The sequence below is a fragment of the Cottoperca gobio genome, chromosome 16, assembly GCF_900634415.1.
Source record: "Cottoperca gobio chromosome 16, fCotGob3.1, whole genome shotgun sequence".
Lineage (NCBI taxonomy): Eukaryota > Metazoa > Chordata > Actinopteri > Perciformes > Bovichtidae > Cottoperca > Cottoperca gobio.
In genome coordinates this window covers 11263950-11288123 of record NC_041370.1, presented here as the reverse complement: position 1 = coordinate 11288123, position 24174 = coordinate 11263950, and the positions used below count along the sequence as shown (strand labels likewise).

At 40.2% G+C, this 24174-nt stretch overlaps 2 protein-coding genes across 2 annotated transcripts; both read right to left on the bottom strand.

Moving 5' to 3' along the window:
- Window positions 1-1314: 1314 nt before the first annotated feature.
- cdh17 (cadherin 17, LI cadherin (liver-intestine)) lies at window positions 1315-11876 on the bottom strand. The gene is made up of 18 exons (XM_029451948.1): window positions 11829-11876; window positions 11220-11315; window positions 10356-10493; window positions 10109-10244; window positions 8875-9033; window positions 8397-8549; window positions 7940-8145; window positions 7682-7813; window positions 7432-7582; window positions 6380-6589; window positions 5751-5827; window positions 5481-5669; window positions 4732-4976; window positions 3703-3833; window positions 3179-3403; window positions 2968-3078; window positions 2198-2314; window positions 1315-2068 (listed from the first exon to the last, which is right to left on the bottom strand). The coding sequence occupies exons 1-18, from the start codon at window positions 11874-11876 to the stop codon at window positions 1974-1976; spliced, it is 2619 nt and encodes an 872-aa protein (XP_029307808.1). The 3' UTR covers window positions 1315-1973.
- Window positions 11877-15570: 3694 nt separating this feature from the next.
- On the bottom strand, window positions 15571-18111 carry gem (GTP binding protein overexpressed in skeletal muscle). Its single transcript, XM_029451957.1, has 4 exons — window positions 17417-18111; window positions 16953-17029; window positions 16643-16847; window positions 15571-16555 (listed from the first exon to the last, which is right to left on the bottom strand). The coding sequence occupies exons 1-4, from the start codon at window positions 17769-17771 to the stop codon at window positions 16272-16274; spliced, it is 921 nt and encodes a 306-aa protein (XP_029307817.1). The 5' UTR covers window positions 17772-18111; the 3' UTR covers window positions 15571-16271.
- Between the last annotated feature and the right edge of the window lie 6063 nt (window positions 18112-24174).

The window sequence follows — 24174 nt, the reverse complement described above, 5'->3', positions numbered from 1 at the left end:
AAAGGGGTTCCAGGACATGGGGGGGGGGACGGGGACATTTGGGACAAAAACAATTGTGTGCGACTGCGTAGTGATGGTCAGGTTTGATATCCTTCTCTTCTGTCCCTCAACTGTTCAACTTTGTGTGTGTGTGTGTGTGTGTGCTGTTGTGGAAAGTGTTGCCGGGATACAAGCGAGGAGAGAGTGCAGACATAAACACTGGAAAGGCTCTATGTTGAGCTTTTCATGATGAGGCCGTAGCTCAGTCCACTCACTGTTCTCCGTGTGGCGTTCAACGACTCATCTCATGCGCACACACAGTTACTCACAAACCTGGCACATGGTCAGGAAGGATGCAGGGTAACGTACGTACATTTACTTACTACAAGTACTGTACTTAAGAACGATTTTGAGGTATTGTTCTGCTACTTTATACTTCTCCTCCTCTACATCTCAGAGGGAAATATTGTACTTTTTACTCCACTACATTTATTTGATCATTTTAATTACTTTGCAGATTCTGATTCTTTACATAGCGTTGAAATATAAATCAATCAATTATGATATATTATTATAGATGAAACTACCCAGCAGTATATAAAGTCATTAAAATGAGCTCCGTCTTTACCAGCTGAAACAATAAAGTGATGAACACATTCATTATAATCCAATGATGTAATCTATATTCTGAAATTCTGCATAATGAGTACTTTTACTTTTGATACTGTAAGTATATTTTGATACTAATATTTTTGAGAAAGATTGTGAATGCAGGACTTGTAACAGTGTATTTCTACTACTTTTACTTAAATAAAAGATCTGACTTCTTCTTCCACCACTGCACGTCCGTTCACCTCGGACATGTGTGTGTGAGTGTGAATCTTTACGTGTTGCAGCCTGTTTGTGCAGCATAAAAGCCCACAATCATGCCAATTATTCCTTTCAGCACTGCAGCCCTTCTCCCACTGTCACAAGAGATGACTCAGAGCGTCACTCTCTGCAGTACCATGGTCTCGACTGCTCAGCGACAGAATGGCAGAGAGGGGGGGGGGGGAAATGACGGACGCAACAGCCCTGATTATTAACAGAGTACATGTTAGTCTGAAATCTGAACACAGAGAGCGAAGAGGAAGTTTTTTGTATTGAGCTGAGGTGTGTGTCTCCGATCACCTGTTGCACCACGCATCTGCTCCCATACGCACATGTACTGCACACACACACACACACACACACACACACACACACACACACACACACACACACACACACACACACACACACACACACACACACACACACACAAAGTGGTTCCCAGTTTCTTTGTTTATTTGGAAACAGAGCAGTGTCTGCTCATTACAAATCACAGTAGTTATTGTTCATTACATGTTCTGGGTTTAAGATGTTTCTTAACATTAAAGATATTTCCAACTGTAACAAGACATTCAAACAGAAGAGATTACAACACAAAAGCATCTCGGCCAAATACTAATTGAAATATGTGAGATGATACACATGCTAATGAAACAACCTGAGTCTGGGAGGGAACTTAAAATAAAATACATTAACAAGCTTTATAAATGCAGATTAGCATGGGGGCCAATTGACAGTAATTAAGTGTGCACAGCACTAATTAATCAACTCTCTCTTGTAGATAAAATAAAATAATCTTACGTTAATGTGTGTATGTGTGTGTCTGTGTGTGTGTGTGTACATCTATCTTTGTTATCTTTGTGAGAATATATTTATATTTATTCTACTTTTAGAGCTTGAGAGAGGACACCTGGACAATCCAGCCTTCACTTCTGCCGTTGTGATGGTGAGGATTTATTTATGAATTCCTTTTGTTTTATCCATTTCTTTTAGCAAGTAAAATGCTCCTTCAGCCAGAGTTGGTTTAGAGGTCTTGGTTAAGGTTAGAATGAGGTTCAGGTAGATTTGACGGTAAAGGTCCTCACAAGTATAAAAGTACAAATATGTGTGCGTGTGTGTAGTCTCTAATTTATGGCCTTCCTCTCTTCTTCTTCTTCCCCCAGGGTTGTCTTCTTCTCCCCTTTATTTGCGCGTTTGATCGCTAGGATGAAGACAATAACTGCAACAACAAAGAAAGTCAGTCACCAACACAAGACTAGTTAATAGCATCAGACTGTACAGTATGACCATTCATGTGTGAAATAGTTTTTCCAGATAACTTTTATATATGAAAGGTTTTCAGACTTACTGCAGAATGCCAGAGTGCCAACCAGGATCCCAATGGTGGGTCCCATCCCATAACTGAAGGCACGTTCATCTGGTGCCATGTAGCAGTAGCCCAGCTCTGTGCAGTTACATACTTTCACTGGTGTGGAGAGCAGAGAGCAACACATACGTCATTCAACTTTTATATGAGACATGATGTGCAGTAAAGTGTCATCGTTTGACTTTAAAAGGATGCGGCTGATGTTAATCTCTGTACACAAATCCCTTGAAAAAACACAAAGTGTTCCTTCATCGCCAACAACAAAGCTTTTATCTCAGCCTCTGTATAACCTGTCTCTGTATACAAATATTGTTTTGCTTTTTATTAAGTATTCACGTTAAAACATAGGTTTGTATTTCAGCCCTTATATTTGAATGTTTTTGTCTAATTTATTACTTTTGTTCTCTACTTTGTGTCGCTCTTTGCCTTCACTGTGTGGGTCAGCAGGTAGCTACAGTGTCTCTCTAAACACTTACTGATTTCCTTCCCCTGTCTGTGTAACTAAGCCCCAAGCATATTTGTCCTCACTAAAGATATACATCTTGGTAACAAAATATAATTTTATGTTTAAAAAAAGCTTTAAAAAGGCTCAGTGTTGACTGTGTTCATGGTGCTGAAGGAATATGTCCGGCATGGTAACAGTGTAGCTCATTGGTGTGTTTTTAATAGAATGGAGCTCTATGGCACAGAGGAATAAGATAGATTTGAACCCCAGACTTACCTTTTAATCTTAATTTAAAGAATGAACTCACCCTCAAACGGATGTGTAACTCCCATGCCTGCACTGTCTTTAATGTTAATCAGGATTGTGAAGGTTTTATCTTCAGGGGGTGTTTTCTTCAGGATCAGTCTAGCTGTTGTACCTGCATGACATGCAAGAGGAAACAAGAACAATGTAATCGTCTGAATGTACAGTTAAACACTTCTCGTTCATCACATCAGTAGTACAGTATGTTAGCGTACCGTCGATACTTTTCAGATCCCAGTTGGGAGATTTCTTGCCGTGGCTGAAAGCGAAGGTGAAGGGCTGAGAGAAGGGGGCGCTGTCTGCATCTTCGGCCTTGAGGATGATAGGTTGGGGTTTCTTCACACAGATGAAGGCCTGACTCTCCGTCAGTCTGGGGACGTTGTCGTTCACATCCAGCAGCCTCACAGACAGGACGCGCTCAGAAAACTTTTCCGGGTTCTCTTCAGAGCGAAATCAGAAAGTATGAGAAAAGTTTCCTGATTTAACATTACTTAGTTTAATAACGGCAAACAATGGTCAGGTTTTAAAGGTCAAAGATCATGAATACAAATATAAACGACATATTTTAATGCTATTAAAAAGTTATTGAATCCACTTCTATACTAACGCTGCTTTGTTTAAACACAAATGTTCTTTGTTTCTCGGCTAACATTTCAAACAGCACACAAACTAAAAGGTAATGTAAGCTTGAAGAAAACATTACACGCTAATATGGAGCGGTATGAGTCTAATATCGCACCCTTTTCAAATGCAGTGACAGTGACTTCGAAAGTCTCCAGGGTTTCTCTGTCCAGCTTGTCTTTGGTCTTGATCTCTCCTGTGGCAGCATTGATCTCCAGCCATCCCCGAGCGTCACCGTCCAACTTAAAACTGCACAACACACAACAGCAATCACACACAAAGACACGCACATACAAAGCCAGCAGATATAAGAAATCATCCTCACGATACACCAGGCTCTAAACTGGGGGCCTGGGGGGGATAATGGTTGTCAAAACAAATCATTAGCCTGGTTTGTGTACATGTGATAGTCCTAACAGTAGCAGTAACGTTAAAAACAAAGCCTGTGATGATTTAGTGGAACAAGTCCTAAGCTATGAACACTACGCATGTGAGTGTGTGTGTGTGTGTGTGTGCGTGTGTGTGTGTGTGTGTGTTGAGTCTTCTATCATACAGTACATCTTGTGAAAGCTCGTAAACTGCACGAGAACATGGATACATTGTAAGTTGTGTCTCCCTCAGGTTTCGAAGAGGATGTTTTAAAGTCTGTATTTGGGTATACAGCCCGAAGCTGTTTTTGTTTGTTACTACACTTAAAATATATACATATATATATATATATATATATTATTATTTATTTTGCCGCATAGCTCAAAATGTCTTGAGGAAGATAATTAATAGTTCTGCATTTCAAGAGTTGGGAATTTTCTTAGTTGCTTAAATTCTGTAAAAGTTTCTGGGAGTTAGAATCTAGTGTCTTTTAGAGGAACTGCACCTTTAAGCATAAGGCTGGTGTTATTCTTTATTTCTACTGTTCCACAAATCCCATTAACAGACCAAAACCAACAGGACCAATCCAACTTCCTTACCTTGTCTGTGGCTCTCAGCTGAAGACCTACATCTTTAAAAATGGAATACCATCTTGTTTGATAAAAAAGTAATGTAAAGTCAAGTAAAAGTCGATAATTTAAGGCTTTGGTTTTGGTCTTTTCATGGGATTTGGTTGTTGCTGGATGGTATGGCCTGTGTTACTTCCGTGTGTGTTTACCGGATCTCTTTGCCCTCTGGATCCTTTGCCTCCACAGCGAGCAGCACTGATCCCTTGGAGGTGTTTTCAGGCACAGTCACATCCAGGATGTCCATACTGAACTCTGGAGCTTCGTCTATGTCTGTGAGAGACACAGTGACGAAGGCTGTGGATTCGCTGCCGTACTCCAGACCCTTCATCAGCGGCTCTGGGTTACGAGCGTCAATCTGGAGCTTGTAGGTGGGAGAAGACTCAAAGTCCAGAGGCTGTTAGGAGACAAGCAGGAGGGTTAGAAAACACAGGACTAAAGGAGGCAGGTCACAACACAGACCTGAAGGTCACAACACGATTGTTTAAGTCATTTATAAAGAAAAAAACAACATTTGCTTCTCAAATGTGAGGATTTGCAGCGTTTCTGTTTTATATCATTATACATTTTACATCTTTGTGCTTTGGACTGCCGGTCGGACGAAACAAGACATTTTTAAGGACGACACCTTGGACTGAAGGGACATTTTCACAATTTTCTGACATTTCATAGAATAATCCATGAATTTTTAATAAAAAGAAATCAATAAATTATGAAAATAATCATCAGTTGCAACCGAATATAAGATTATATCATTATATCACATAAATACATAACATACTTTTTACGGTCAAAGGGATCTCGAATGTTTCAGCAACAAGTTAGAGATCAAAGTCAAAGAGTTGTATGAAATCATCTGTGTGTGTTTGTGTGGGAGATGTAGAGAATGGAGATACCGTACCTTAGCTACGACCACATGGCCCACTCCTTTGTTGTCGGTCTCCACAGTAAAAACGCCATCATCGTTGCCAGCAGTGATGTGGAACTCGATAAGAGAGCTGCCGCTGTCTGGGTCATCAGCGTCTGTGGCTCTGATGGTCAGCACTGTGTGTCCCACAGGAATGTCCTCTGCCAGAGTGTGACTGCCATACTGCCAGACAACACAGAAACGTGAAGAAAATCAGCCACACATCGTGAGAAATAAGAGACAGGAAGTGGTTCACATACTTACATCGTTCTTCTCAAACTGAGGCATCTCGTTGTTGACGTCAATGACCTTGACGACGACCTTACATTCTGTGCTGAAAACTGTGAAAAAGTTCTTCGAGTTAAAACCTTTTTCAAGTCCAATACAAACAACAGCAATAACATACAGTTCAAACAAGTTCAATGGAAAAAAAGAGAAAATAAAGTGCTGGGGAATTCAGTTAGGGATTGTGCAAGGAGCTTTTTATATTCAATATAAACAAAACAAAGTAAATGCGTAAATAAATCAAGGAACAGGGTTATATTATTATTAACAGATTATTAGTTAAGTAACATTAGTTCATATCTTATATGTTTCAAATATTGTTTGGCTTTTTGTTGCTTTTCAGCTTGACGAGAAAATTGAAATAGATGTAAATATTCATTAGAAATAATGTTTTGTTTTCTAATGGTCCATTTTGTTTTATGTATATAGAATTTCTCAAAAATGATAAACAACTGGATTAAAAAGCGAATATTTTTGTAAATAAAAACTATTACGACCATTTGACCTGTTTATCTAGATCAAAAGTTTTCCCAATCCCAAATACTTACATACAATGAACAACTGACCGTTATTCACAGGTGTGTAACATCATACAGTATGCGTGTTACCTGGGTCGTTGATTCTGACGTTGAGGTTATACATATGATGGTCTTTACGCTGCAGCGGCCGCAGTGCCTGGATTCTTCCAGAAGCACTGTCAATGGAGAAGGCGTTGGGTGTGGTGGGTGGAGTTTGGGACAGGATGGTGTAAGTCAGACGAGCGTTCAGTGTCCCGACTTCATCGGCATCATGGGCCAACAGATCTCCAATCAGGCTGCCTGCAACCACAAGAACCCGACTTTAAGAATAAAAATGTACTTGGTGAGCACACACAGTTGACGCGCTACAGAGACATTGTGCAAAATATCAATAATAGCAATATGTATAATTCAGAATAAGATATTTGTATATATTTCTTTGTGCATTTATCAAACAACACGAATAAAGCTGCTGATGATTATGTTTGCAATACTTGTCTTGCACTTGTCACTGTGGCATTTAATTCTCTGTATCATATAAGTTCTCTGATGTATAACAGCAACAGAATGTCTTTGCTGCAAAAGTCAAGTTTGCTTTTGGGTTTCAATTTCTGTCAATTTCCTTCTTTAAGAATACATGTGTTTAATCATGTGATCTCTGGAGAGCTGCTCCTAAAGGCTTGTCTTACACTTAACTTCAACTAGAAGTAAGTCACTTGCTTAAGTACATTTACTGCATTTAATTGGTAATAATTCTACTCAACAACATTTCGAAGGGCAAATATTGTACTTCTCCCATCGCTAATCTTATCCGACGGCTTTAGTTACTTATTACTTTGCAAATTGAAATGATTAAAAAACATATAATCAAATAAATACCTTTACATTTACTAGAATAAACATTTGAATACAAGACTTTAACTTATTTTACTTAAGTGAAGGATCAGCTGATAAATGTGTATTATTCTTCACACTCTTTTTTAAACTTTGTCACGTAAATCTTAGACGTTTTAAACACAGAAAACAGAAGTTCAAATTCAAAACAAGAGAATAGAAGTTTAAGAAACACTTTGGCTGAATGATGCATCATCCTAACCATCAAGCACATAACAAGTTATGTAATAATCACACACACATCTTACCTACAGGCTCGTCCTCCTGCACCTCAAACTCACTCTCCACATTTACACACACTGGTGCGTTGTCATTCACGTCCTCCACCAAGACTTGAATCTCCATAGGTGAATCCACCTGCTGGTCCATGTTATCCATTGCGAACACCACCAGGATGTACTGAAACACAAGCACAAGAATCATCCCCTGAAGTGTAAGTTATTATCTTTATATGGGATAAAATAGATTTATTGAGAAAACTAAGTATGTATTGTGTACCATGTCCTTGTCTTCTCTGTCCAGCTCCTCTGTCAGATGTATTTCTCCATCTTCTGTGATCTGGAAGGGGAATTTCAGCTCTCGCTCTTTCTGCGCTAACGTGTAGACGGCGTTGGGCTCATTAGACTGGACCTGAATCAGAAAAGGGAGGAAAGAGTGGGAAGGTTAGTTACAGGATATAGAGTAAGTAAAGTGAGTGTTTATACTTTAACAAGTCTGTGTTTGTAAGATTTGTGCAGAGTTGGCATCCCACTGCACCTTTGCGATGACCAGAGGGTACGTTCCCTTTAAGTGCTCTTTAACAGTTAAAGGTCCGGGATTGACCCACAGGTTTTGCTGCACAACGATGTGAACTATGGCGTTTCCACTCAGTGCGGTCGCCGACGCTCCTTCCATGTCCTGCACACGCACAGACAGGGTGTAGTCTGGGTCCTCCAGGGGGTCCACATTCCTCCTCCTTATTTCTAACACCACAGAAGAAGATGAAAGTTGCAATTAAAGCAATTGTACAGGAAACAACAATAAAAGGTTTGGGTTGAACATCACAAAAACCTTTCAGTAGAACATTTTGAATGCAGGACTTTTACTTTTTAAACAAATACTATTTCTACACTGTAATATTGTTACTTTTACTTAAGCAAAAGATCAGAGTACTTCTTCTACCACTGAGTATGTGTGTATGCAGTTGTTTTTTCTTATTCTGTTGGATACTAACCTGCTCTCTCCACACAGGTGAAGAAGGGGTTTTCTTCATAGGGGATCTTCGTCGCTGGACAGTAGTCCTCAAACTTTGTCCTCAGAGCGTCAATGCTACGATCTTCTCCTCTGCCATAGCGGATGCCTTCTCTGGCGCTCAGCATCTTTTCTCCTACAAAACATACATCAAATATTGTACAATACGATGCCAAACAGCTCCCAGATGTAAACAAGCATCTTCGAACACAGTCTCATTTCCAAGCTCAGAGTAATCAGTGATCAACATCACGCGACACATTTAGGCAATCTGCCTCCAATCAGCGTTAATCTTGCGCACACAAGATGATCTGTGTAATCTGGGTTTACAGTGCCACTATACTGCCAGATTACAGGCAGAGATGGACAGATTACAGACTTTCTCACAGACGGTGCAAATAGTTCTGTGTGCGCCGACGTTTTGTGTGTTCGTATCTGTGTGTTCATTTGTGTGTTATTACCTGCTTCTGTGGTGGAGATCTCTCCGGTGTTAGGGTCGATCTGGAACAGGAGGACGTAGTTTTTGTTGGGGATCTGGCTGGCCAGGCTGTAGCTCAGACGAGCGTTTAGAGTCTCTGGGTCATCCCGATCGAATGCAAACACGCGCGTAAATGGGATACCTGGAATAACAAACAAAACTGATGTACTGAACACTGAAGTCTTACCACAGTGAGATGATAGCCCAAGTGTTTCAAAACCAAGAAGTATAACGACTGCATGTCAGTGAACATATAGAAATACGGCTTAATCCACATGCATGCCAGGAATCCTGCTTTCTAATGCTTTTAGACGCTTTAGCCTGTGAACTACAAACTGCTTGTACTATTTTACCGCCAAACAAATTCAAAAGGACACCACTTTGTGGTTTCTTTAGGAAGCCGCCATTATTCTCCCTTCATTTTAGTTCAGTAAGTAAATCACTCTGCAGAGACTGTAAACTATAAACTTGCTTAAGATGACCATCACATTGAACCTTGAATCATCTTTATCTCTTTGTCAAAGTTATCTTTCTTTCCTGTTGATACATCCTATAAAGCACTTGCATCCAATACACGAGAGCCCACTGCCAAATAGAAACCTGATACCTCTTTAAAATCCTGTTTTCCCCTTTAATTTCCCCTTAAGTAGCTTTAAGGTTATAAAAAAGCATCTTATTCCACATAATCTGACGGTATCGCATTTATATTCCAATATGCTGTTTACACTGAGTGAAATATTAAAATCCAAGACTCTGTGTTTTATCACTTTAAATGGAAATATTGTAGATATTTAACTTTGCTGACATATTTAATATATTTGGAAACGTTTTCTATTACCTCTGCTAGAAATAATAAACTGTGGGTTTGAACAAAGGCTTTACAGCTTGAGTTTGTAATGACCGGTGTTGCAGAGCCTAATCCAAGAACCTGCCAGATGCATGCTTTCTTTTTCACTCCGTCCAAATTTTCTAGTTATTCTCTGACGGTGCAGCTTTGAAATGCAGTGCCTGTTGGATGCAGACACGATACACATTCCTGCCAGTGGTTTCACACAATTCCACTGATCTACAGGTGGCACTAACTCACCAAGAAATGCAGCAATGCCCCAGCAAAGAAGGTTTCGGAGAACATTCACCAACCATTCTCAAGAAGAAATGTCTTCTTAAAACCCACTTACGCAGTTATCACAAAGACTCTTCATCAATTGAATACACACCTGCTGGGTTGTTTTCTCTGACCACAGCTGTGTAGTCGGTCTGGTTGAAGTTCGGAGCGTTGTTGTTGACATCCAACACATTTATGGTCACATAAACTGGACCATCCACAACTTCCTCATCTGCCAGCGCCTCCACCTGGATAAATCCGCACGAAACACAAGTAGGTATAAATACATGTTTTATTGCTACTGCAATGCAAAAGTATAATTTTCTGTGTGTTTATAAGAAGAGAAAGGACCACGTTACCATGATAATGTAATGGTCATCTCGAGACCAGTCCAGAGGCTTCTCCAGGTACAGCCACCCGTCCTTTGAAATCTTAATGTTTTCCTGACCTTCTCCAGTCAGCCTGAAATTATTAACACCGGGATGGGTGACCTGAAACTATGGAGTGAAAGATGGGGAGGAAAGGGAGGAAAAATGAAAAGACATTTGATCATACGGTAGGTAGAAGGACACAAAAGAAACTAGTTCAGCAGTTCTCAATCTAGAGCCCCATCCGAAGGGTCACAAGATAAAATAGATGTTTAACGGGAGAGGAAAGGCTTTGGGACTAGACGATAGACACATTTAAAATTTACTTAAAATAAAATATACTTAAAACTCTGAAAATGGCACTAAAACACACCGGACTCACTTTACGTAACAATTTGTGAAGAAACAAGTATTTTTATTGCATCACAGATATGACACACGTCCTTTTTAGAGAAGAAATTAACAATCTTAAATAAGTTAATCATGAATAAATAAATAAAAGATAAATAAATAGCAACATTGCGTGAGTCTGTTCTTTCTTAAATGATTTTTTCTGTATTTGTTTATATAATATTTTTCTCTCTCGACCACTTTTTCAAATCTCTCATGTGAGGAAACTCACTATTATCCCGATAATAGAAATTCACCACAATCAAGTTATTTATCAGGATAAAATGTATTTTAAAAGCTCTTTTTTAATGTTTTTGATCTTGATTTGAAAAGTGACTACTGCTTAATGTAGTGGAGTAAAATGTACAATATGTCCCTTTGAATTGCAGTGAAGTACAAAGTTGCATAGGTGGAAATAAGTGCAGTACTTGTTACTTTCCACCACAGCTGGCTTGTGTGTAATACCTGAAACATGGTATATGGCACTGGTGTCCCCTCTGGCACATCCAGCTCTGTGTTCTCAAACGGGCCCTTCTTTTCCTCCAGATCCTTCCCACCAGCCTATCAGAACAAAGAAACAGAGGTCAAAGGTCACTGGAAATAGTACAGTCAAACTGAACCTCTCACACTCACGCCCACATTTGTCCTTGTCGCTTTAGCTACGAACTGTAGCATGAATGTAGTCAGGCATTGAGGGCAGGTTTTTATAGCCAAGTTATTTATTGAACCAAAATGACATGACAAGTGGGGGACTCTTATATTTCACTGCAGGACAGAGCAAAGTCTACAGACAAAAGACTAATGCTGAGTTTAGTCAAATGTGCACTTCCTTTTTAGTGTTTTAAATAAGTTACCAAAGGTTTTCTGGCACACATTTCTTTAACCTTGTTATCGACATTGTCTTTGTACAGGATTGTACAGTCTGCTTGATGCAGTTCCTATTCCACCAAAACGGTCCCACAAGTTGCTCATGAATAAATTCAAGCATCCTTTAAACAGGTTCGGGTATTTTTGCATTTAATATGAATATGTATTAAAGGACGGGAGCAACTGTTGGCGGTCTTATGTACTCACAATGCTGAACAGGAGTGGGAGCAACAACAGATGCATCCTGGGTGTCATGATCACAGCCTGGGAAGGAAAGGATGAGGATGAGGAGGAGGAGATATGGGGGACACGGTGATGTTAAGAAAAAGGGTGAAGGAGAAAGCAGGATGTTGAGGACGCAGAGAGGTGACATGAGAAGATGATTTAAATTGCACATGGATAAGACCTTTTTTAATATACACTGTGCTCTGCTGTTAACTTCACATCTCATGCTTGTAGGATTAAAGGGAAATGATGTAGATAAGGGTTACTGAGTCCATCTAGAAACAATTAACCCTAGAGTGCCTCAGTACACGTCTTTCTTTGCTCAGCAAAATTAGTTATTGATTCATAAAGACAAAGAAAATCTGTCCTATGTCCTTGGGTATCCACACATGTACATGCTATCTCCTTGTGTGGCTCCACCTACACAACCATGTGAACCACCCACCTCAGCACACAGGAGAAACTGAAAGTCAACGCCACTTTTCACCTTGGGTGTCAATATGACAAAGGTACTGTCACAACTTGGCTCGAGAGGAGGCGGCAAGGAGGGAGACCACACAAGCCACCTCTGAGGCCGCCACAGTACCCAAAGGTCAATGTGGAGTGTTAAACCTCAATGACTTTACAGCAGTCTCAGAGTTTAGAATAACACAACAGCCTTCATTGTGTGTCTGTATGTGTGGGTGTGGTTCTTTATTTATTTAAAAAGATTGATATCGAACACATTTACTGTCTCTCTGACATCCAACAGTTACACATGGAAGATTAAATGATAGTGTGTCACACACTTTGACTCTGTGTGTCTCAAAGACGGTATAAAGACTTTATAATTCAGATGACAGCGGAACATATGAACAGTACTGTTTGAGATAACGTTACTGTGACACTGCTTTGGATAATGAATGTATAGAATATTATAGATAAATGCCCACGTTTGAGATATGTGGACTTGTATAATGCAGGCGAGAGAGAAGGGTAAAGTCAGACGCCTCTGAAAGGTGAAGGTGACATTGAGTCACGGCGAATTACCTTTTTGTAGCACAGCACACTTTTAATGTCACCGCCCTGGTACACTCCTTATTACCAGAACCCAAATTGACTTTCATTTGAATTATTTTTTTTAATTGGTATTTCTGTCTCCATGTCGGCCACTACCTCTGCTGACATATCTGAACTAACAACCGATTTACAGAGATCCACATTGATTTTAACTTGAGGAAAATACTCTGTTAGACAAAAACTGTTAACAATTCCATTTACAAAGGATTGACGGACATATGACACAATAATTTGGGTGTTGCAGGCTCTTTCTTTCTCCTTTTAGCGCAATGACTCGATGACCTTTGTCAGTCAACTTTTCAGCTGCTATAACATCAAATCTAGTGTCAGATACAGAAAGAATCCCCCCAAAGCCAGGCTCTGGCGATAAACCAGGAAGCCACAAGATAGGAAGGAGTGGTCGATTGTCAGATATGCTGACACCTAACACTAAGGCCCCGCCAAAGTCAAGTGAAGATCACAGCATTTCTGAAACAAACTAAAACTACCCGACACATCAGACTCAGCATGTTAAAACCAAAAGAGGCAGTAGAGTGTGTGTCCTATTCACACCCCAAAATCTACTCCAAATACTCAACATTTCCAAAGCTGGGAGACAGAAGAGCGAGGAGACTTACCTTTCCGGAGAGATCGAGCGAGTCACTCCCCAGACCTCAGAGTGATCTCAGCAGCCTCATCCTGTCTGGTCAAACGTTAACCAAGAGTTAACCAGCTATGTTTTATTGGATCTAATGATTGTCTAATCTCCCTGCCCTCGTGTGGAGCTAGCCAATGGGGAAGAAGGAGAGAGGGGAGAACAGTGGTACGTACAGTACTGTAAAAGACAAATGCATTATCACTTAATATTAGCCATTGATTTAACATAAATCCTCAAATGCTTAAAGATTGAGTCCTGTTGGTGGGTTATAGTAGCAAAAAACAAACCGGTTGAAGGATTCTCACATCAGACTGCAGGTGTATGAATTGTGAACAAAAAGAGAAAGAAATGAGAACAAAAAGGATATGATAATGGAGTGGGAATTTCTGTAGAGATATGTTATTCAGCATTAAAGTTGCTAATTTCCCCTCAGACTTTGACCTATGCACCTCTGCACTGTTTCCTGTCAGATTTTCCATTAGTAGCAGCACCTGATAAGGAGCTGTGTGTGTGCAGACAATAGGACTAACAGATTACACACACAATCCATTGCATTAAAAGAATGCAAACCTATGGGGTCATCTGGTGTGATTCAGAAGTCAAGGCACATGCTATAACTGTTCAATAGCCGGTGTCCTTTCTAAACACTTTTGCACCTCCTAAAAGTGTAAAACTTTATGCCACAAAAATATTGAAAGAGTCTAAGTTTCCACTTTGAGTGTTATTTGTTTGTGGTTTATTTGATAGGGACAGATACAATATACATAGAGAAACTAAAAAACAGCTATCCGACACAAGTATCAGTATGTTCATAGTGGATAATAGTTTGCAACAAAAACTAGGAGATTAGAACAATGAGGTAGAAGGAAGGTAAACCGAATAAAGAGAGATATAATAAAACACACATTACAAAAATTACCTTTAAAAACTAGACATGAGCACATATTTGATAGATAGATAGATAGATAGATAGATAGATAGATAGATAGATAGATAGATAGATAGATAGATAGATAGATAGATAGATAGATAGATAGATAGATAGATAGATAGATAGATAGATATGGAAATTTAGACATCCAGTAGCTTAAAATGTTGCTGAATTAATGAGAGTTTGGTAGCTCTCTTAAAAGTGGTGAAGTTTGCAGCAAATTTCAAGTGATCAGGTAACGAGTTCCAGGACTGCTGTCTGAGCAAAATATGTTATGCCTTACTATTGCCACTTGAAGCAGATCTGGTGAATCTGCTGCAGTTCTGTAATCTCTTGGTGTATTTGCAGAAAGGCTGAGGAGCAAGTCCATTTAAACACAAGCTTCACAAAATAAAATCAAGTGTGAAAACTTTGAAAGTTGTTTGGCTTTTTGTCCAAGGTTTTCAGGTTTTTTCCCCCTGATTGTAAAAATGTTATTTATCTATCTTTGCCTTTATTTTCATGCCCCAACCTAAAACATAGAGCTGGAATTATCTTCCATACATCCTGATGCTGCACATGCTGTCATCCTGGGCTCAAAGCAGCGAGCTTAACAAGCTGTAGAAAGCTGCTTGGAAACAAGGAAGAGATTTGTGTGAATCTGCAACTGTAGAATAACAGCCTGTGAGTGAGTCACTGTTTCACAGCACCGTCGTTGAACCAGAACCTGTGACTGCTGTGTTTAAGGCTCAGCGGATGAAGTCATTAATTCAGATGGAGGGGACTCTGTTATGCAAAGCTTGGGTCCATGTACACTGCTCTGCCTTGTGATAGATATCCTGGCCAACGTGCGCCAACATCATCTGCCTGAAATAAAAGTACAAAACACACTTCCTGAGAATGTTACGTTGGCAACATTTTTACCGCTTTTCCGACAAAACTGAGTTTGGGACCTGAGCAGGCGGTGTCTGAGCATGTTGTTCGGCGTCACACTGTGACCCAGATCTCTGAGCAGTCGAATCACTGTGCTCAATGAGCTGTCACACACAGACACACGTGCACACATGCACAACTGATTTTGTTTCTGAAAGTTCAGCTTTAATGTCACATGACTCATCTTTTCTCAGCGCAGTTGTGTCTCTTTTGTGTCAAAGCTGAGTCACACATGGTAATATCTCATTCGTAATTTTGAGATGACAGACAAAAGCGGATGATGTCACTTCATTTCAATAAGCAACACTGAAACATACAAGTAGCAAAATACATCATCAAACCTGTTATTTATTTACAGTGAGTGCAAAATATAACACATTATAAATAAACTCAAAGTCACAACTAAATGGTCATCCTCATACTTAATCATCAATAGCTTACAACTGGTAATCTTAGCACTTTGGGGATCGACAGACGTCAAATCTGGCAGGGATGAGAGCAAAAGGATGATGAAAGAGAGAAGGCAGGAGTCAAAAGGATAATACAAATGTATTTGTTCAAAACACAGAAACATCCCGTCCTTTTCTCATTTTCATCTGCTGATCTCTAACCTCCAACGTTTATGCCACACAGACACAACAAGTGTTTTGTTGATTGTCCTGTCCCTTGGAGAGGCTGAGCTCTTCCACTCAGTGTGGCTTAGACTGCAACATATGGATTGCGGTGCAGAAATGTTGCACAAGGCTGGCTCAGTGTGAACACACTGAGGACTGAGGCTTCAATCATCCAACCATTTTAGTCCTTCAGAAGCAGGCGTCAACATATTCTGTAATTTGTTGACCTGCTCTATAGATTTGGTGTAGAGTTAAAAGTGTCTGTCAGGCTCCTACAGCACAGAGAGATCATGGCAGGACTTAGATTTTAGCCTGAACGCCACACTGGGATTGTTCTTAGCCATCACTTTGTTGAGGAAACGTTTGGCCTTCTTAGGAAGGCTCTCGCGGCGTGTGTTACAGTTTATGTGCCTGCGACGCTTGTTTGCTTCCTTGGAGTCTCGGCGTAGACGCAGCTGTCGCACCATGCCGTGAAAAGCCTCCCAGACGTTGTGCTGCATGGCGGCTGAGGTTTCGATAAACTTGCAGTCAAACACAGCAGCACAGGCACGACCCTCTGAAACAGAAAGTCAATGATGAGTACTTACATATAGTGCTCATCACACATAAACAGACAGAACAGACAGGGACTGTGTCTCCTCACCGCTGACTGACACCTCTCTGCGTCGCACCAGGTCACATTTGTTTCCCACCAGGATGATCGGTGTGTGCTGAGCAGGACGAAAGCACCGCAGGGTTATCCGGAGCTCTGAGGCTCGCAGGAACGAGGCCCGGTCAGTAACAGAGTACAGCAACAGGTAGGCATCACCTGCCTGCATGCTGTGCTCCTGAGCCCGTTCGTTGTCAGTCTGAAAACACAAACAGTCAAATATAAGATTTCCAGTAAGATATAAGATATGTACAGTGTGCCCTCCTCTGATTCACACAAGTCAATGCAGCTGTTTTTATCTCACCTCTGCATCCCATGTGTCAAGCAGAGTTATAGTTGCAGGCTCTCCGTCCACTTCAATTTCCTTCTCACACACTTCGTCTGGAATTATACAAATAACAAACACAGAGAAAACTTTACATCAGTAAAATAATAGACTTTTAGTCATTTTGTTGAAAGACATGTGTTGGACATAATCATACAATGAAAATAAAAACGCAGTATTGTAATATTATTATTGGACATTAACAAGTGCCACAATGGTGACCTTTTACATGTTATGGCATTTGATCTACCTGTCTGCTATTATGATAATGTACAAGTTTTGTCATATATTTAAAGGGATTTAGTTTGTATTCATCTAACATTTATATATATATATATATATATATATATATATATATATATATATATATATATATATATATATATATATATATATATATTGTCAGTAAATAAGTGTTATTCTAGTTATCATCCTCTTCTCACCTCCACACAGCTCGCAGTCCTCGCTGTCCATGATGTCCGCTGCCCCGGCGAAGATGCTGGCGAAGGCTGTTTTGCCGACCCCGCTGGCCCCCAACAGCACCACCCGGTACGGGCTCCGGGGTTCCGACGGCTCCCCGGTAGAGTCGGTGGATATGACCGAGTCTGAGGACGACCAGCTCAAGCGGCCCCCGTCCGACTCCCCGGTGTAGCTGGTGCAGGATTTGGAGCGGGAGATGCAGGCGGGGACCCTGGCCAGGAGGCTGTCGGTGAGCAGGTGGCTGCCCGGGTCGCAGATGCTCCACCGGTGGAGCTCGGTCTGCAGGCGGAGGCTGTGCCGGCGCACACTGGACAGCATGGTGCCGGTGTAACAAAATGTGGATGAACTATATTAACGGTGGGATTAAACTGAGGTGGTGCTTTACTTTTTATTAGGGAAAACACCCGTCAACAAGAAAGTAAAACACGCCGCTTTAACAGCTTCAGATACACATTAAACAATTTGTAGAGATTCACTCAAAACAAAAATGGAGCTTAAACTCTGTCCCAAAAAGTATGAAAAATACAATGACAGATTTAATTTGTGCTCTGCTGCAGTTAGACTCAACAGTAAATTATTGCACTCTCAGTGAGCCTGATAAAAAAACAATATATGAAACTCTTTCTAATATAACCCCGAGTTCAGATGCAAAGAGGTGCATCCCACATTAAAAACAAAGTTTAACTAGAGCATTGCAAAAACATTTGGATGGTAAATCCCGGAGCTTCATGTGTCTGCTGCAGACTGTGTTAGTAATCTCCATCTGAGTGTGTCTGTAATGCTCCAGATGGGGGTTCCCTGCGGTTTATATAAAGAGGAGGAGGGAGGGGGTCACACAAGTGGAGCATGAGTGTTTACTGGGATGGGGTGGGTATTTACTGACTCATTCGCACACTGTCAGGCGATGGACTACTTCTCGCTTATATATACACCAATAGGGTCTGGAGCAGGGACGTGCGGTCAGGGGAGGCTCATCATGAAAAGTAAAAAAACTAATAACGATAAAATAAATATAAATGTATATTTGTCCACTGGTCTGTCCTATAACTGCATTTTTTGTATGATTCTAATAATTTTATAGTCAAACTCGCTGAATTTGCGTATTCACCTCGGATTGCGCGCAATCCCTCGCAAACTAGGTTGAGCGCATGCATTTGGCGCGTGCTTGTTGCTATCTCTCTGTATGTCGCCAATATAATGTTTACATACACTTTTATTTTGCGTCCTGACTTTCCATAGTCCAGTTAATGTATGTAATGTATGTGTGTAACATATTTAGTCTTGCTGATGTGACAAAACCACAGTGAAAAAACAGCAGGTGAGGCAGACAGTACTCTGCCGCACTGAAGACGCACGTGAGCCCACAGGTTCGTGTTGCTGCTGTTCTTCTAAACAGAGACGGTAACAACACGCTACTGCTAGCTAACATCAGTCAGGTGCACTGTAGCACCGTTTAGTTTAGTTTCTTTCCCCGACTGAATAAAATATTATTTTGTTAATAGTGCAGTCTGTATTAAAATTATCAAAGCATCAGACTAAAAACGCTATGGAGGGTGCAGAGCAAATACCTCTCTGAGCCGCTATAAATGTAGCTTCTTCTTTGGCCATATATGTACCTTACCTGTGTGTATAAAGAATGCTGATATGAGATATGAAAAATAACCAGTAGTCAATGTTCATGCTGCCAAGAAAATTGTGAATAAGCTACTCAGTTGGGTTCATATATTTGTAAATCTGTCCCTGAAAGTGTCAGTGCCTCCCCAGCCATGAACCTCACCACACGTCACTGGTCTGGAGTTGTGCAACAGTGTAATAAAAAAAGAATCATACAAAAAAATATCTCTTCCCAGAATATATAGATGTTTTTCTGGAGATTAATACATTTATTCTTACATTGATAATTCTGAGACATGGGCTGGAGACTAGTGGAATGTAACTTTAAGTACATTTATTAAAGCGGCTTTATAGAAATTTAGCTAAATGCTATAAAGTAGTTTAGTACTACCTTATATTTGTCATTGAGCAGTGGCTGCTTGTACCTCAATTGAGTACTTCCAATTTATACCTTTACTCCACCGTATTTCCGGGCGAAATAGTGTTTTTTGTACTTCACTACCTTTATTTTAAAGCTATAGTTAGTAGTTACTTTGCAGATGCAGGATTTACATAGAAAACCTATGATCAGTTTATAAAATATAAATTAGTTATATAAACTTAACCACTGCTTAAACAAACTATGGCCATTTAAACTATATGTAGGAGGAGAAATAGACACTTAAAATAGATTTAAGGTTTTATTTTCATACAAAACCCTCAAATATTCTGATGTACAGATGGAACGTTACAATGATACATTTTGTGTTTAAATTAGCCAACTTTGCTGCAAAAGTTTGGAAAAGTTGGTGAGATTGACTATTTAATTAGATTTTATATTTTAATTTGAAGTATAATTCTATACATTAGTTTGTTTTACTATACTCACAAGTGTTTGCACTGCATTCTGGATGTTGTTTAACATCCATCTGTGGTGTCTTGTGCATGCAGGCTGGGTACAGTTGTATGGATCATAAAAACTCCATGACCATCATCAATACAGTGTATTAAAACTGAATAAGCCTGAGAGGATGTTAGAAGAGAGAGAGAGAGAGAGAAGTACAGAAGGAGTGAGAGCAGCGTCCTTGATCATGTATCTGCGCTTCTCTGGACTGAACAGATGGCAGCTTTAACTTTGTGGGAAAAACATCTAGTCTGCACAGGCTGTCTTATAAAACTTCATTTTTGTGCCTCTGTTCATATTCAAACACAAATGTTCCGCATTCCCGACTTAGAGCTTCTTAATTGTAACAATCTGCTGCTTTTCTTAGTCTTATATGAGAGTAGATAGAATATTTTAAGGCATGGTTGAACAAGCAAACAATTCGATGTTATCTTTTTCTAACATTTCTTTTAGACAAAACAAATAATTGATTAAAATGACCTACATTCTTTCTGATAATAATATTATTTGGTTGTAGCCCAACTTCAATGCAAACTCAAGTGTAATTTGCATCTACTTTCCATTTAATGCATATGTATAGGAATTATTCAATAATTGATATCTCTTAAGATTCTGTGCAGGTGCCAACGTGAATAACTGATCCAGTTTAACAGACATGCTACATTACAACTTGGGCCAATAAACAAAGCATTAATTATTCTCCAATCCTATTTGCTTCAGTCTTTTACTCTACAGCTGCCAAAGAACACATAATAAGAAGCAGTAGTTGACAGGCTGTTTACATTTACAAAACTATCCCTCACTAGGATTGTTACCAGTTCATTTGAACACTTTTGAGCAGAAAGATTAAAATAAATACAAGTTATTCTGGCCACAACTTTCAGGAGCATCTCCGAGACAAACACACACTGGGTTCATTATGTGGCAGATTATTTAGCTGTAATTCTGTGAGTGCAGGGAACAATGATATTGCCTGATACCTGATACCTACCTTTTCAGTGTCAAATAATATCTAAACATGGCTTCCTATCAGTTACTGAATAAAAGCTCTGAGAAGAAGCTTAGCATGTACGCCTGAGATCCACCACCAGCAGCACCAGCATATTGTTAATAGGTTGGAAACCACCAGTTGGTATTTTGTTTATGATCCATCTAGCAACCTACACTTTTTCCCAGAGACCCTGCATCACATCACTCATTTGCCGAAGCACTTTGTATGTGAAAGAGAGAAAGCGCGACCGAGAACAGAGAGTTATTACAGTAATTGTGGGATTACGCTGCTTTTTCGGCTGTTGTTTTTCAGGACTTCTGTATCGGGTTGTGGCCTCATCCGCGAGGCCTGCTGCTGTGTATTACAGTGCTGATCTGATCTGCCTGACAGATGATGCGGCAACATTAAATCCTTGTTAAGTGCTGGAGCAGGACCAGGATCAGGAGGAGGGGGAGTTGTGCTCAGGCTGGCTGCAGACTGGCAGGGTCCATGGTGATGGCTGTAGATGGGGAGGTGAGCATGGGGTGACCTCTTTGCTTTTTAATGTTTCTTTCACTTAATGTAAAACAAACTGTGTCATGAGGTCAGTCAGACAGTGGCGGGGCAGAACAGCCAACATACAAGAGAAACAAACATATTTGTCACTTCATACAAGCCGTGTAAAGTCCAGAGTAGTAAAAAAATAAATAAAAAAGGCGTCTGAAACTAAAATCAGGGAGGGGGTCCGGGATTGTTTTCCTTGGAAGAGAATTTCAGTGATTCTTAAAGTGAAAATTAAGCTTTTTGGAGCGATCTGAGATCAAACATCTTGTTTTGATATAAAGCTGCAACGATTAGATCAAAGATCAGATCATCCACTATCTCTACTTATATTTGATTGCGGCAACTTCAAAGAGCTCAGTGGTTTACAATATAACAATCCAACCAAGTGACTGAACTCCAGCTCACCGGAGTTGAGCAATGATAATAGAGCAAGTACATAAGTACATTTGAATGTACTAATACTTAGTTTGAATGTATATCATTACACAATCAAGTTTTAATGGTTATCCAAGTTCATATTTTTGCCTCACATTCATTCAACTCATGAGCAGCCAGTGGCCAGTGTATTTTGAGGGGCAGTTTCTGACAGTCAAAGCTGTTGTAGGTAAGCAGGAGAACGCAATGTTTTGGACTTGAAGTTTCAGTGCAGCTTTAGCAGCAGTGACTCAGATTCTTCTTTGGGTTCAGATGTGGGCCGTGGACATAATCACACAATCAAAGCCTTGAGGGTCTATTGTAAGAGAGTAGCTGCTAAGATCATTGTAGAGAAAGGTGAAGGAGGTCAAATCCAGTGCTATGGACTATTATCACCTGTAGATCAAACATATTCCAATCCAATTTGAAATGTGATGGAAAATAGCAGACTTGTTGCTCTGTACTCAACCCTTGATCAAGATGTGTCGGGTGCTCTTGGAAAACGGGGAAGAAAACGGGGACAGTAATCCAGCCACTGAAATGTCTAATCTTATCTTGGATAAGCCTTCATTACTTGATCAATGTTTTAAATGAAAAGGAGGAACAAGGCCTTAGAGGAGATATGGTGAACATCTTGTGGTTTCTATGCTCTTTATCTCTAAACCTCTATAAAGAGAGCAGTACAGAAGAGAACATTAATAACAAAGAGAGTGACTCACAATTTCATAAGTAGGAGAATCAATATCTCATCTGAAGGGGAAACAGTGCAGCAAACTGAGCCTGAACTTGTATTTCAAAAGGACAGTGAGCTGTTTTACTATGTTGACATGAAAGCCACTGTGTTGCTGCTGCTGCTGATGATATTTTAACTCTTTGTCCCAAATTAATGTCTAATTAGTCTCTTGAAAGTCAAGTGTATCCAGTCTGGTGCCATCAACATCTTGAAGCCCTAAAATACAAAAACAGAAGGACTGCTAAAAGCCTGTGAAGAACAGACTGCTACCGGTACTGATGCACCAGTATCTCTGAAACGTGCAGCTTGAACGTCAAAGATTCTAGGACTGATGGTTATTGAAATATGAGACTTGTGATCTCAGTGTGGGTAAATACCAGAGGCTTGGCTTCTACAGTACATTCAGATCTTCCACATAGGTCCTGGTATCACAGGGAATACACTTCCAACCTGTGATTCAGTCTCTCCAACAAAACAACTGTATCTCTTTCTCTCCCTCCAGCGCTGGAAAGCCATTCATTCAATCCATACGCCAGGTCTTTGAGCCGTCTGGCTGGAACGCATGGCTTAAAAGAGGGATTGGCAATGCAGCCAGCAGACTAGTAAGAGCTTTACACAGACATAGACAAATTCCACCTCATGCACACAACAGCCTGGAGCCTGAGACTGGAGGAGTGACCTGGATCAATATCTTACATTGCCAAAGCCAGGCCAGGGCAGATGCTTGGGTGACAGTTCCCGTCTGAGGCTCAAACTAAATTTTTGGTAATGATACATTTCTAGCCATGCTAGTGACACGGCTCGTTGGAAATATCCGTCTGTTGGTCGGTTCACCACCACCACCGTTTAGGATTTTATCGCAGATCGGAATAAATAAAATAGAAACACCCCAAATAAGTTGATTTTGTTGAATTTCCATTATTGGGATAATTGCAAAGACACTCGCATGGGACTTGAAAAGGCAGTTTTGATCACTATCACATCACATCGTTAGAGAAGTCATAAATACAGAATGAGTGCCATTTAAGAGTTTTAAGCATGTTGCAATGATTATAGGGATAATATCATGATTGACAACTATTTTTGGCCAGAATAAACATGACATGATCTTTTCACATCGTCCTATGCCTAATCCAGCCTGAAATACCTAAAGAACGGATGGAGTTGCTATGATGGGAATAGACTGAGTAGTTTTACTAACCCAAACTGATGAGCTTCAAGAGGCTGACATTGGATTCCACAGAGGCTCCACGGACCACATGATAAAAACATGTAATAAAAAGATATTATCTTTGTATTCTGGCACTGGACCGGCATCAAAAGTTTAAATTCACACTGTGGCCACAGAGAAACAGCAGGTGTTTGCATAACGCTGCCTCCTGTATGCCACAGACTGACAGGTCGCAGAGCTACAACTGTCATATGCACAAAAGGGAAAGCTGAACATCCCAGAGACCCATTTATTACACAACAAAGTTGCTTAACAATTAGGCAGAGTGGTGAGCATCCAGTAAATAATAATTACCCTGTTTATGTAAAGACA

Excerpts from the sequence above, each read along its gene's own strand:
- cdh17 (XM_029451948.1), bottom strand. The coding sequence starts at position 11,876 with ATGACACCCAGGATGCATCTGTTGTTGCTCCCACTCCTGTTCAGCATT. Across the intron at positions 9,034-10,108 it reads CAGAGAAAACAACCCAGCAG|GTATCCCATTTACGCGCGTG; the intron begins GTGTGTATTCAA and ends TTGTTATTCCAG. Across the intron at positions 8,550-8,874 it reads GATCTCCACCACAGAAGCAG|GAGAAAAGATGCTGAGCGCC; the intron begins GTAATAACACAC and ends TATGTTTTGTAG.
- gem (XM_029451957.1), bottom strand. The coding sequence starts at position 17,771 with ATGCTGTCCAGTGTGCGCCGGCACAGCCTCCGCCTGCAGACCGAGCTC. Across the intron at positions 17,030-17,416 it reads GGACTGCGAGCTGTGTGGAG|ACGAAGTGTGTGAGAAGGAA; the intron begins GTGAGAAGAGGA and ends GTATAATTCCAG. Across the intron at positions 16,848-16,952 it reads TTGACACATGGGATGCAGAG|ACTGACAACGAACGGGCTCA; the intron begins GTGAGATAAAAA and ends TTGTGTTTTCAG.